Here is a 12,983-nt window from a genome sequence, read left to right as displayed (position 1 = left end):
CCTTCCCTGTGATTCCCACACAAAACCAGTCCTGTTAAGTCCCCAGTTTCACCTACTGACTGATAGGTTAGGCAGTGGAGAAAGATGGTGCTGGATCCCTCTAAGCAAAGGAGAGGAAAATGAACCTTCTTCAACACGCTGAGATCCAACCTCTGGATAACAGAAATGGCTCTAACAGGACTGCTTCTGGACATATTTTAAAGGAAACCAGTGATTATTATTGTGTTTTATGCAGGGCCTGAGCTGAGTGTGCAACTTATTGGCATGCTGACTAGACAGACGGAGACCATCAGTGCAAGAGCTGGAGGAACACCTCACCTGTGTATCCCAGCAGCGATGACACATCCCTTCAGTCCTTAGCCACCTACTTGCCCCATAAGAAATGCCTCCAAGTAGAACTTAGTATCTCATGAGCCCAAAGGTCAAGAATATAACCACTACCAGTAGACATGTCAAGCACAATATATATTTTATTTGTTTCATTTCCAAGAAAGTTAAAAACCAGACTGAAGACAAAATGCATAGCATAATCTCTACAATTTATGACCAACAATCACATTTTTATGCAGTCTTTCTTTTTGATTTGTGTACAATTTTGACAGAAGGGTGACCTATAATTTTGACCATATTTTGAAGGATGCCATTGAAAATATATAAATCATAAACTATATCTGAAATATCTTAGTCAGATCAGAGAACAAAGAGTTCAGAGGTTTCTTCTAAAAATGCTGAGTTCTGTTCTGTAATTTCAGCCTCCTGGTTATTATTAGAGCTTGTAACAATCACCATTTTTGCTTTGAGATTTGAGAAGGAGTTAAGTCCCACAGAAAATTGAATGGATCTGAATAATTCATTGTAAGGAAATATGGATTAGTTTTGAAATATATGGAGGACTTTCTATATACAACACTCTGAAAATACTGTGTTAAGTACATTTCTTATCCATATAAGGTAAACATATATCTGCAATTAGTCCAAAGATTTAATTCTGCTGCAATAGGAGTACTTAGATGAAAGAGCCTGCATTCATATGAAATGGTCTTTTTCCTATATTCTCTGAAGTTTGAGAATTCAGCCCTTATAGAACATATAATCTTTCTATGTAATATCTACAGTGTTTCAAAGTGCTTATGCTGTTTTTATTCCTGTAGTACCTGAGTTTGCATTATACTGTTTCTTCTTTCTTTCATTTTTTTCCAGATGATGGGAGGGATGTTCTTTCTACAAACTTACAGCACATGTTGTTTAAAAGTGACTCTTCCTAATTCAAGATTTTCCACAGAGTATTGGCACTGATAAGAATTTGTCTTCATTGATGGGAAGACATATCAATACTGGCAGGAACACTCCACTTACTAGAAGGGAAATATTATCCTTTATTGAGATGAAAGATTCCTTACATCTCTTCCATCAATCTGAAGCATTGTGACATTTCCTATCACTGCAGCACAAAGATGTTCCTTCTGGGAAATGCACAGAGTATACTAATGAGTATATTTATACATTAGAGAAAATTTTTTTTCCCCCTGTAAAATGACAAAATTATTCTTGATCTGATATAACTAAGCCACTGCAGAGAGAAAGTGTAATTGTCTGTAAATAATAGGTCAAAATGACCAAGCATGACATTTTTAAAGTTCAAATCCTCTCATCCTTAGTTATCATAGATTGCATTAAGACTATTCACAAACAGTATTTGTCAAGCCACTGTGTACCAAAGTGACTTATTTTGTAGTAAATCCAATAACAAGTGAAACAGAGCTTGCTGAGGTTTGCTTTCAATTTCCTTTTCTAACTTCTGTGCCATTTTAAACAAATGACATACTGTTGAGGTGAAGAGGACAGAGCAAAGCACCAGAGATCACCTGAAGGTCAGCATACAGCAGGTCTCTTCATATCAAATTTGCCAGAGCTGAGCTGGCTTTCTACCCAACAAAACAATGTTCTGCATAACAGAAAGGCAAATAGTGAAACAGTAAGGAGATGTAGATACCAGGAAGCTGCTTTTCAAGGTTCCAAAAAGCCTGCTCTTTACAACATCAGATAATTGACTATTAGACAGATAAAACCCCTGCTTTTCAAAGCAGACATCAAGGAGCAGTGCTTGGGCTCTGAAGTGGAAGGTACAACTCTCAAAACTGATCCTCAGTTTACATACATATGAAACGCCTCCCTCTTCCCATCTATTTTATGGCAGGTTGTAAGAAACAGATAATGTCTCTTCTCATTTCCATTATAAAGCTCTGCTGAGAGACTAATAAGAGTCTGTTCCAGCTGAAGTGAGTAAAACCAGTTCTTCAAAAGAAGGAAAAAAAAAAAAAAGGAAGCAACTAGTTCAAAAAGAAAAGAAAAGAAATGAAAAAGACCATCTTTGAATTCTGATTCACGCACTAGGTGATGTGCTTCCTTTTTCCCACTGCACGCTGCTCTGCAGTAGTCGCTCCCCTTTCAGAATGCCTGTTTGACCAATTCTTTCTCAAAGCCACCTGGTCCCCTCCAGGGATATGCTCAAACAACTCGAGGATTGCTTCAGCCAGAAGCGTTTTCACACAGTTCAAGCCAAAATTGCCCCAGGGAAGACCTAAATCATGTTGGATGAGAGTTCTGATGGTGCTTTTGACAAGGTCAAGATTTCACATTCTAAATGGCAATAGAGCAGCCAAAGTAGGAGAATTTCCTCTTCTAGAAGGACTTCCTGAAAGCATGAAATCACCCTATGGCTGGCTGGATGTGTGTTGAGGGTCACTAAACACCTGGCTCCAGTGTGTTCAAGCTTGCATTGCATTGACTTTCCATGTGCTTTACTTATCTATTTATTTACTTATTTTCGGTGTGGCTTGCTTTATTTATTTTTGTTTTTAAATTTTCACAATCAATATTTCAGACTAAGTCCCAGGTTTCAGACATTTGCTCTCAGAAATCAGAAAGCATGAGTCATATTCAGGAGAGTAAAGAATTCAAAAGCCTTCTAAGAACATGAAATGCAAAGTATAACAAAAAGAATACTTTGACCTGTTTGGGATGGAGTCACATCCCAACTTTCAAGAGTTCCCTTAAATGGCCATTAAAGATCGCTGAGGATAAACAAAGTTTGTACAGAAAACATAACTGTATTAGTTGAAAAATCGCTAATTAGAAAAAATGTGTCAATGCAAACAAGCATGTAGGAAGTCATCACATAAACTAAATCAAGTGGAAAAGTAGCAAATGGGAACAAGAGAAAGAAGATGAGAACAAAAGAATTAAACTGCTTCACAGGGAATGTGTTTTGCAAACAGCACACTGAATCTTCACTGATCTTTCTGCCTTTTGGGCAACCTCACACACTACTTCCAAAGAGGGAGACACAGATTTCCTAATAACAGTTCCCTCTTCTCCAGTGCTTTCAGACTGCCTACACACCACCTTCAGTTTCATTTTTGAAAAGCTGAATGGACTGATACTCTCACACCACTATCCCACTGTTCCCATCCACATTGTTTCTAAAATATGTCCTGCATCCTCTCTCCCAGTTGTGGTTTTAACAAAGCAACATAAGGAAGCAGTGTATTGTTATGTTTACTTTCCTTCATTGAGATGTGGGTTTCTGACAACGATGTTGAGCTTGTTTTGGGAGTCATCTGCCAGTAAAACTTGATCAAACCTGTTGCATCCTGAAGCAATTGAGCAAAACAGAGTTATGGCTGCTATAACCTATTCACAAGCAAAAACATGTAGGTGAGCTGTAATTATCAAGGGTTCTGCCATCTGATAACATCTCCAGCAAACAGAAAATTAAACAACTTAAATCAGAAGCAAATGAGTGGAAGCTTTTTTTTTTTTTGAATAACTGACTACTGGCTTTTCCCTGTAGTTGCATAGAAATCTCATCTCCACCAGAGAATCTATCCTGAACATTTTTCTTCACTGGATGTTGGAGGCTGAATTTCTGTATTCTCCTTCAGCACTGGAAGTACTTGAGATCCAACCGATAAAATATCTGGAAAGGATGAGTGCAAGGGCTGGTTCATCAGGTATATGCCAAAGTTTGTCTGAAAAAAACAAATATTTATTGAGACATAACTCATGTCAAAGTAATGAGAATTATAGAGGATCTCACAACCCAGATATGTTTAGAAAAACAATATTGCTTTGAGAATAAGGAGGTATGTATTATCTCTACATAATTAAGAACATTTTAAACTAATTAACTATAATTGATAAACAAAAGCTAACCTGATGCCATTCAAGAAGAATACCTTAAGTAAGTGGATAAATAATAGTGTTTCATCATGAGTTCCATAGTATCATATATGCAATTTACATTCCCTCACAGTCTTGTCATTTAATGACTGTTGTGATTTCTTGACAAATACAGTTAAAACATGATCACAAATAAAGGCTAGGCAGCAGCCGAATGCATGTATGTTCAAACAGTGAGGAAAAGTCTTGCATCTTCTACCATGAATTATTTGCTTTGTTAACAGAACTTTGTTCTGTCTCGCCTTTGTGAATTTCACTTCATTTGTTTTTATGAATATTTTAGTGTATTTTACAGAAAATATTCAGAAAGTTTGTTTTACCAGGACTACCACTTATTATCTGTCATTACCTGTGAAGCCATCCAACATAAATTCTAGAAATACTTAGATACATGTTCTTGTGATACCAAATAATAAAAAAAAAGAAGAACCGAACAACCACTTCACCCATGGACCATATAACCCTCACAGGCACTGAAAACCTGACCCAAACGTCTGTGCTCTTACACGTGGTCTTGACCTTAAACACGTTGAATGTTACAATTGCAGCTGTGAACAGTGGGGTGTGATCTGTGTGTGAACAGGTGGGTGCGATTCACCACCAGCTGTGGAGAATTTAGAAACCTGCAAGAAACAGACTTGCAATCTCATGATAACATTTGCCAAACAATTAGAGAATAGTTAATTAAAGAAATACGTAAAGTAAGAAATAAAGTAATGCTGAAGACCATCTTAAACTGATAATTGGTTTGTAGACTTCTGAATGTCTCTTCAAACTGAGGATCTTGGAAAACACAACATGAATCTTCTTGTCTTTTTTTACAGGTTTTTATAAAAAATATTTAGTTTTGGTAGGCTACAGCTAAAGTGTATCAGTCACTTAAAAGTGAAAGATAAATAAATAAGATAATGAAATTAACTTAGTATTTCTGAAACAAACAAACAAACAAACCCAAATTGTAAAAACAAAATGCTATTCTCCTTCTCCATTTCCTGATTAGATTTACTGCCATTGTTCAGATCGATTAACCTGAAATTGAGAGAATTACATTTACGGCAGCTTTAGAAAAATAGACTAGGTAAACGGAATTGCAATAAATCAAAAAAAAATAGTGTTAGCTGAATTTAAGGGAGCATATTTGACAGACTAAATATGAAGGCAGTATGTTTTCTCCTGTTCTTGCACTGTATAATTAAATAAAGCTACAGTAATGAGGTAACACAACACAGCTTTTAGCCTTTGAAGAATTAGCAGGATGTAAGACCCACTCCCAACTAATAGAGATGCTATAAAACCAAGATCTAGCCAAACATGGCCTCAGACTCTGAATTTGCATCTTTATCTCTCCTTTGTAGTCCTAAACATTAAAAAGAAAACCTAACTCCCAAGCAGATGATTTTTTAGCTCCTTCTGCTATTCCTTCATCTCACTGATATTTTATGTGTATGGGGCATGAGTTGGACCTGATCAGGCCTATCCGGTTAATGACACTTTTTGGATACCATAATGGTGTCAATGCTGGTGGATTCAGGGTAGATCCTCATGGTCACTGTTCTAGTATTTAAAGCTGAGGAATGACTGCAGCACAGTAAGATCTCAATCCACCAGCACAGTGACTGTGTTGGATCAACCATGGTGCTAAAATGGTAAGTTAGTAACTGTTTCATTTAAGATATGACAGTATATAGTATTATTTTCTTATTCTCACTTTTCTCTTATTTGTTGACATGCTGTGGTTTCTCCATTGGCATAAATTATGTGCTTTTCAGCCTTATGGTTAATAACCTGGACTTACTTCCCATATCCTAATGCAAAAATGACAGTTGCCACAATTTTGTTGGTTTAAAAACATCAGGAAATCCTAAAACAAATATTGTGAAATGAGTATTAGTCCATGCTACACTGTATTTCACACAGGAAGGAGTTTTATAACTCATCCATGTAAATGAACTTATTTGATACATGAGAAGCTGTTATAGTTTTAATTTATATTTACTGTATTGGCATCTTGATTTATCTTAAAGCAAGAATAAAGCAAATCTAGGCAGATTGTTCACTGTGGAGAATTTAGTTTACAATTTTTCTACTGTTGTGAATCATTTAGCAAGATTTTTTTGTTATAGCACTTTAAACCATTCAGAATTATTTAAGGAAAAGCATGTGTTACTATATCTTACCTTCAGGTGTTCTAAAATACTATTTTAATACATTTCCTTAGTATTTCCCTACTCTGATTTGGCATCTAGAGTCTCATAGTATTTTTTTTCAGTGCTGAGACTGAGTGATGCCTAAGGAGTTTTCAAGGTTATGATATACTTATGGTATAAATATTCTAGTATTAATACCTGCTTGGATGATGATTTACTTGTAAGAACACTCATTGTTGGCATCTTTCTTTTGTGAATATTCTTAAGATCAAAATTTAGCTTGTGACTACCAGAAGTGGATTTGTATCTTTTAAGTAAATGTCCTTGTTTTTCAATGATTACAAATATTGACTCAGCAAATATGGATAACAAAAAAAAAAAAAACCCAAGCAACCACAAACATGCATCTTGCCATTTCAGCTGTTTCAAGAGCAAGACAAAATGTAGAAATTCGCCCTTCTCACATTTCACTGATGAAAAATGAGGCTTTCAAAGGCAGAGATTACAGCCTGCAAAGTTCTTACAATGAAGCACAGAATCTCTCTCTGTTGTTGCTACCCTTTCCTGACTTCAAGGGCATTTTATTCTGCATATAACCTCCCCAGAACGCAGCAAGAACTGAACAGGGGGTGCTGGACTGTGACTTCTGTGGCTTTTATCCGCTTGGTCTTCTGACAGTGGTAGGGACTCTTTCCATCACTCTTAAACTTCACAGGGACCAAAACATGAAGCTTCTTGATCAGTAAAATGGACAACATTTCAGCACTGGGGTAAATAGATAAAATGTACTTATTCTTGCCAACCATGAATCATATGATAGTCATCAAACTCACTTAAAAGAGGAGCTATAAAATGCTGTAATTCTTGCATGTTGTTTCAAGTATATTCACTGGATCAACACTAATATGCACTGCTTAGATTTTCACTGGCAGAGAAATATCCTGGGTGCAGTATCTCCTCTTGTAAGACAGAAACCTGAGGTGCTACATCTGACAAAGGCTGAGATGAGATGCCCTCAAGATACAGCTCCTAAACAATGTTATTTCAGACAAGCACTCTGTAGGGAAAATGCCCTGCTGGAATGTGTAACAAGCACATAAGTGATACTGCATTCTAAAACTTAGCTTTGGAGGGATGAGTTCTGGAACTTGCCCCTGGATATAGCTCTCAGCTGCTTTCTCTCAACAGATGAATTCACCTGATCACTTCTACTCATTTTGTTCATATAATGACATAAACTCCTTCCCATGCAAAATTTGTGAGATAAAATTATTAAAGCCAAAAGAATTTGATTTTATATGGGAATGATTTATTAGGTCTCAATTCACCAAAACTTGTTAGTAAAGCCTTACAAAACAGGAAAGTGGAGGTACTCACTTTCAACATGCTGATTTTTCATATTGGAAACAAGGGAAAATTTTAACTTGGTGCTTTGCTGAAAATATCAGGACAGCAGAGCTTTTTACTAAGAACTGATTTTCCTTTGTGCTCTACCTTAAAGAAATGCATTTCCCAGTTCTTCCACCAACAAGATAATTTTATTATTTCAGAGGTCTATTAATTACATCAATCACTATTTGCAAATGTTCCAGAACTTTAGATGAAAAGCATTGTATAGTGTAAAGCCCTGCATTACTATGAAAATGATGATAATGATGCATCAGATAAGAGAAGTCATTTGCTATCCTTGCTAACGCTTCAGTAAGCAGTCCAAAGGCACAGCGTCTAATTCTGCAGGGGAAGAAGCTCTCCCAAGGCACAATGAGATACATTAAGGAGGATCAACAGCCTACAGGAAGAAATACAACGCTTTTACTGTATGAGGGCATGTGCAAACATAATGGATTTCCCTTGATGTACCGCTATCCATACATTTATGCTGGGGCAGACTGGTAATGCGATTCCCTTTGCTACCTTGACAGCAAGTCACAGCTTATATTATAGCACTGCTGCAAATCTACCCACAGGGCTTCCGCTGTTGCTAATGTTAAACCGCATCTGCAAAACACAGAAGACGGGCAAGAATTCCACGTCCTCTCCTTTCTGTCTATGTGTGTTTTGCATCAGGTGGTGATACATGTGAAGCAGCGTGTGGCTATTTTTATGCTATTTGCTTAATGTAGTTATCTAGGCTTTTGTAGTCTCCTGCAGCAACAGAGAGCGCTCTGTCACAGAAGGAGAGCTCATTTTTCCTTTTCAGTCAAAAATTACAGAAGGAATCCTTAATGAGTGTTTCTTCAGAACTGACGGTAGCAGAGCTCAAGTTCATTTTGTCAAGGTGTTTGCATTTTATTTCAAACAATGTGATAAAAGATTTCACAAAAAGTAGCTGGCTAGGCTTCAGCACCCTGCTTTACATTCATCAGGAAAAATGCAAATTGCTTGTGTGGCTAATTACAGTAGCTGGTTCTGGCTTTCAGCTGTAATTCATCTATGCAAAGCCTCAGTCTTTCAACTTGGAGCACCAGGTTCTCAGAGTCTCAGAGGGATGGAGAAAAAATATGATTTCAGAAATAAATATTGAATAATCTCTTACGAGCGTTATTTTATTTAGCTCATTATTGAAGTTCATTGTGAATGCTGTCATTTGGGCTACTAGTTTGATAAAGCTCGATATATTATTTCAGGTTGGTGTTCTTGAAAAAAACAAAAAAAACAACAACAACAATAATGAAAGAAAATGCTAAATATTGACATCTAGCTCTCTTATTAAGCATTCAGGATTTACTGTCCATTTGTATATGCCATTTCTTTAACATTTTGGAAATTGAGCAACTACAACAGCCTTTCAAAAATATCAGTTCTCCTTGTACTAGAAATTAGCTTAAATCTTATTTTGCTGCATTTTTTTCTTGCAGTTTGAATCACATCAACAGCTGGGAACAAACACTGCTAAATTTCTTCACTGAATCTGTATCCGATAAAAAAAGAAAATGAAGTCTGTTAGATGACTCCTTAACAATAAGGCACATGCTAGAGACATGAGTCACCAAAGCATTAGTGCTGCATTTTAACACAGTCACATGAACTCCATGTTTTTTCTCTCTCCCCACTGTGAAAGGTTTGGACCAATGTCCTCTGCCAGGTCTGCTTAGCACACTGAAGATACCATAGTCCTCAGGTGCTACTCACTGATAAACAGCTGCTGACCATCACCCCACAGGTGACTTGCAGAGGGGATGGGCTTTGAGGTCTTCGCAGACCAGCTCAGCCAAAACCAGCAGTTCAAAGTCTTTCAGCTGCCAAGCTAACCCAGAGGACTTGGCCTTGTGCAGAGCAGGGCATGCTCACAAACACCCATCTGCCAGCAGCGCTGAAGACTGGGAAAAATAAAACAAGCTGGTTCTTTGCAGCATGAATGTCATTGTGCAGCTGAGGGAAGAAGAGGACTCTTCCACTGTGAGGAGCGGCCCTGTGCTCTTGCAGTGTCTCCCCTGCCGTGTGTTTTTTATCTGGCGCTAGGTTGTTCTCGAGAAGCTGGATTGCTTTTGCCTTAGTTATGTTTGAATGTTACTTGGATCTTGGAGTGCTTTTATCAAGAAAATCTTCATATTGCTGAGCTAATCAGAATGAAAGAGAAGCTCATCCTTGCTGTGGGAAACATGCAGAAGATGCTTTGCCTCTTTTGAGAATCTATGTCCCAGGTAAGGTTTTGTTGCCATTTGGGAAGGTCCCTGAATACAGAGTGCTTTCCCTCTACAAAGGATTCAAGTCATAACCCAGTAAAACCCACACAGGTAGAGAAAGTTCTCTGCATACCCCACCCCCTGTGGCAGCTGGGCAGCATCCCTGCCCAGAGAGCCAGAATGCACTCTAAAGCGTCCCAGATGTTCCAGCTGTGGCTCAGCATTAACTGGAGAGGGCATTTTTCCTCAGGCTACCCATGGCCAGGAGCTCATCTCACAAAGGCACATGTGGTCATCTGGATGCCAGAGCCTGCTGTGCAACCCTAAGTTACCTCAGGTCAGCGAGAAGCTGTGCCTAGACAGCTGGCCCTGCCCGCTTGTCTCCCCCCGGGTCTCGCTGCACCAAGCGGCTGGCTCCAAGTCGGAGCTGGCGGAGCCATTCACCAAGGATAACATTCACTGAAAATGTAGCTCTTTGTTTGCTTAATGAGTCACTGAGACGAACCGATTTATTATTTTTTTTCCTAAACAAAGAATGCATTATTTGTAACTCGTTTGTGCATTGTTTAGGTGAATAAATTTCAACCTATTTGTTATTGCTCTGCTTCTGTGCTGTGCCCAGTCTCTGGTGTTTGGCTGGTACTGGCGAGACTTCTGAGCCCTGACTGGCTGACCAACTTTTACAACAGAAGTTTAACGAATAGGAAGCAATGAATTTAGAGCAAAGATTTCCAGCTAAATAAATACTTATGAAGAGATCTGTGAAACTTTTAGAATGCCAAGCTGTCTAGCCATTGTCTGAGCACTCTCAGTTCCAAGCTGCAATGAAAACTTAGGAAGCAGAAGGACTCCAAAAGAACATCTGTATTTCACACTTCTCCAGTCACCTTCTTAATCAATTACTCCCCACTTTGACTATATTCACATCTGCTCTGTTTTTCCTGCTAAGTTGTTTCTCACATTAAGAATAAAGATTAGTCTTATGAGCTAACTGTATCGTTTCAGACACTTTCTGATTTTTCTGCAGATTTCTCTTCTTGAATGACATCAGTGCATCAGCTTGTGTTTTTCAAGACCAAAATGAACACATTGTAAAGCAGTACATACTGAATAAAAGCAAGCACTGTGAAAAATAATGCATATTAATAGTCAATTTCTGAATAAAAAACGTGTTGAGCATTTAATGGAAATATCTGGCTTGTAAGTGCATCCTCTTTTTACTGGAAAAACAAATTGTAGTGATTAGCATAACAACTTAATCATGAATGTTCTCTCAGCAGATATTTCAGTATGCATGCAGTGAAGTCACTACATCCTTCTATACAGCTCTTTTGGAGTTCTGTACTGACCTTTTTACCTCTGGCAGCAGACAGAGACTGCAGAAATTCTTTGTTTCGTTCCCCAGACTGTTGATCAATGCAGATTATTTGACATCTGCTACATGGACCTACAACCTGAAATTTCAGTTAAAGAAAGTTCACAGCTGTATATCAAAGCAGTACAACACAGAACCGTACAAGCTCATGACCATCATATCCTAAAAACACATCTCTCACATACTTTTCCTGTGTTCTTTTATGTTTTAATTATGTAAGAGGTCAGGTCTGTTCACCTAATGTAGGTACATTTTCAAAAGGTCTACTTGTGAAGTTCTCAATGATTTTTTTTTAATTTACTTTTTTTTTTTTTTTTTTTTAAATGAAAACTTTCCCAGAGACAGAATCTGAGAAATAAAAAACATTTACAGATTTGAATTTCCTGATGGCTTAATTTCGTTTATAGGTTGGCAGGGCTACTTGCCCAAAGGAGAACTGAATACAAAATTAATCTCGTGCCTCAGGATTTAACCCAAGGAGGATTTTCTTGGAGTTAAACTAACAGGGTTTGGTTTACATAGTTTCAGTGCAGCTGAAATATACAATATCCCCCATTCTTTCTTATAGGCATAGCTCCTCTACATAATCAGAATGCAAGATGTGAATTTTCACAAGTTTATATAATCAGAAGGAATAATGAGAACCTGTGCAGTATCATCATACAGAGAATGGTTCTTAAAATTAATTATTTTTTGAACTAGGGTGTGCATCTAGGGGAAAAAACCCCACAAACAAACAAGAAAAACTGCAATTAATTGCTTCTTACCTTTTAAAACATTAAAATTAAGAAGGAAGACATATTCCAGTTTCTCTTAATATTGCAACCCTAACTTTAGCAAAGTTGTACATTACAGAATCTGTCTTAACAGTATCTCAATATACACATTGTGTTATAAATTTCAAATAGGGCAAATAATTAAACCTGACACTGCAAGCATTTTTATATGCTGATCTGATGTGCTATTTCATTTCTTTGCAGTATATCTAGAACTACTTGTACAACTCTTCAGTGCAATCTTCAAAACCATAGATTTAGCTCAGCTTTTTCAGAAGATGATTTTCCAGAGCTGTAATATTTTGTTGAAAGAACAAGAAAACAAGACAGAGATGGAAATACTTTTCCCTATTTTGTTTTGTTCAGCAGCTGCTTCTACCATTTTCCTGGCATCAAGTACCATTAACATGATTTCTGCTGTTACTGCATCAGTATCTGAACAAAGACCCCGCAGAAACTGGAAAAGACAATGAGAGTTGCATAAGCCTTTCTATTTTCAGCTTGTATTCCTGAATGCCAGAAACAGGAATGCCTTTTTCTTCCATCGTTTTACAGTATCTTCCAGAACAGGATCTTGAGCTGAGATCCCCAGTACAACTCCAGCCCCCAACAAGCTATACAGCAAACATTTTATCCTCATCTCCTACCTAAATAAATTTTTCTTCAATTTTCTGTAACTCATATTACAGCTTAGTGATCATAGTACACTTAAGAAGAGAGCAGGTAAGTCATAATTTCCAACCTTACCTAAAAAACGGCTACTCTGTTTCTTACAGTATGTTGACCAGAAAGAAACAGGAGTGATACCTATCACAGC

The 12,983-nt window shown here is 37.5% G+C and overlaps 1 protein-coding gene across 1 annotated transcript in view; it reads right to left on the bottom strand.

The window, feature by feature from the left end:
- Nucleotides 1-461: 461 nt before the first annotated feature.
- The window catches only part of MOCOS (molybdenum cofactor sulfurase), a gene marked incomplete at its 5' end in the record, with an annotated part of 233,577 nt that continues 221,055 nt past the window's right edge, over nt 462-12,983 (bottom strand). The window contains 2 exons of the mRNA XM_082045174.1: nt 462-4,031; nt 11,365-11,469. Of these exons, the coding sequence (XP_081901300.1) occupies nt 3,885-4,031; nt 11,365-11,469 (252 nt within the window). The 3' untranslated portion in view covers nt 462-3,884. The remainder of the gene's footprint in view (nt 4,032-11,364; nt 11,470-12,983) is intronic.

This window comes from Streptopelia decaocto (assembly GCF_964273445.1).
Source record: "Streptopelia decaocto genome assembly, chromosome: 2".
Lineage (NCBI taxonomy): Eukaryota > Metazoa > Chordata > Aves > Columbiformes > Columbidae > Streptopelia > Streptopelia decaocto.
The sequence above is the reverse complement of the archived record's forward strand: the minus strand, read 5'-3'. Positions and strand labels throughout refer to the sequence as shown.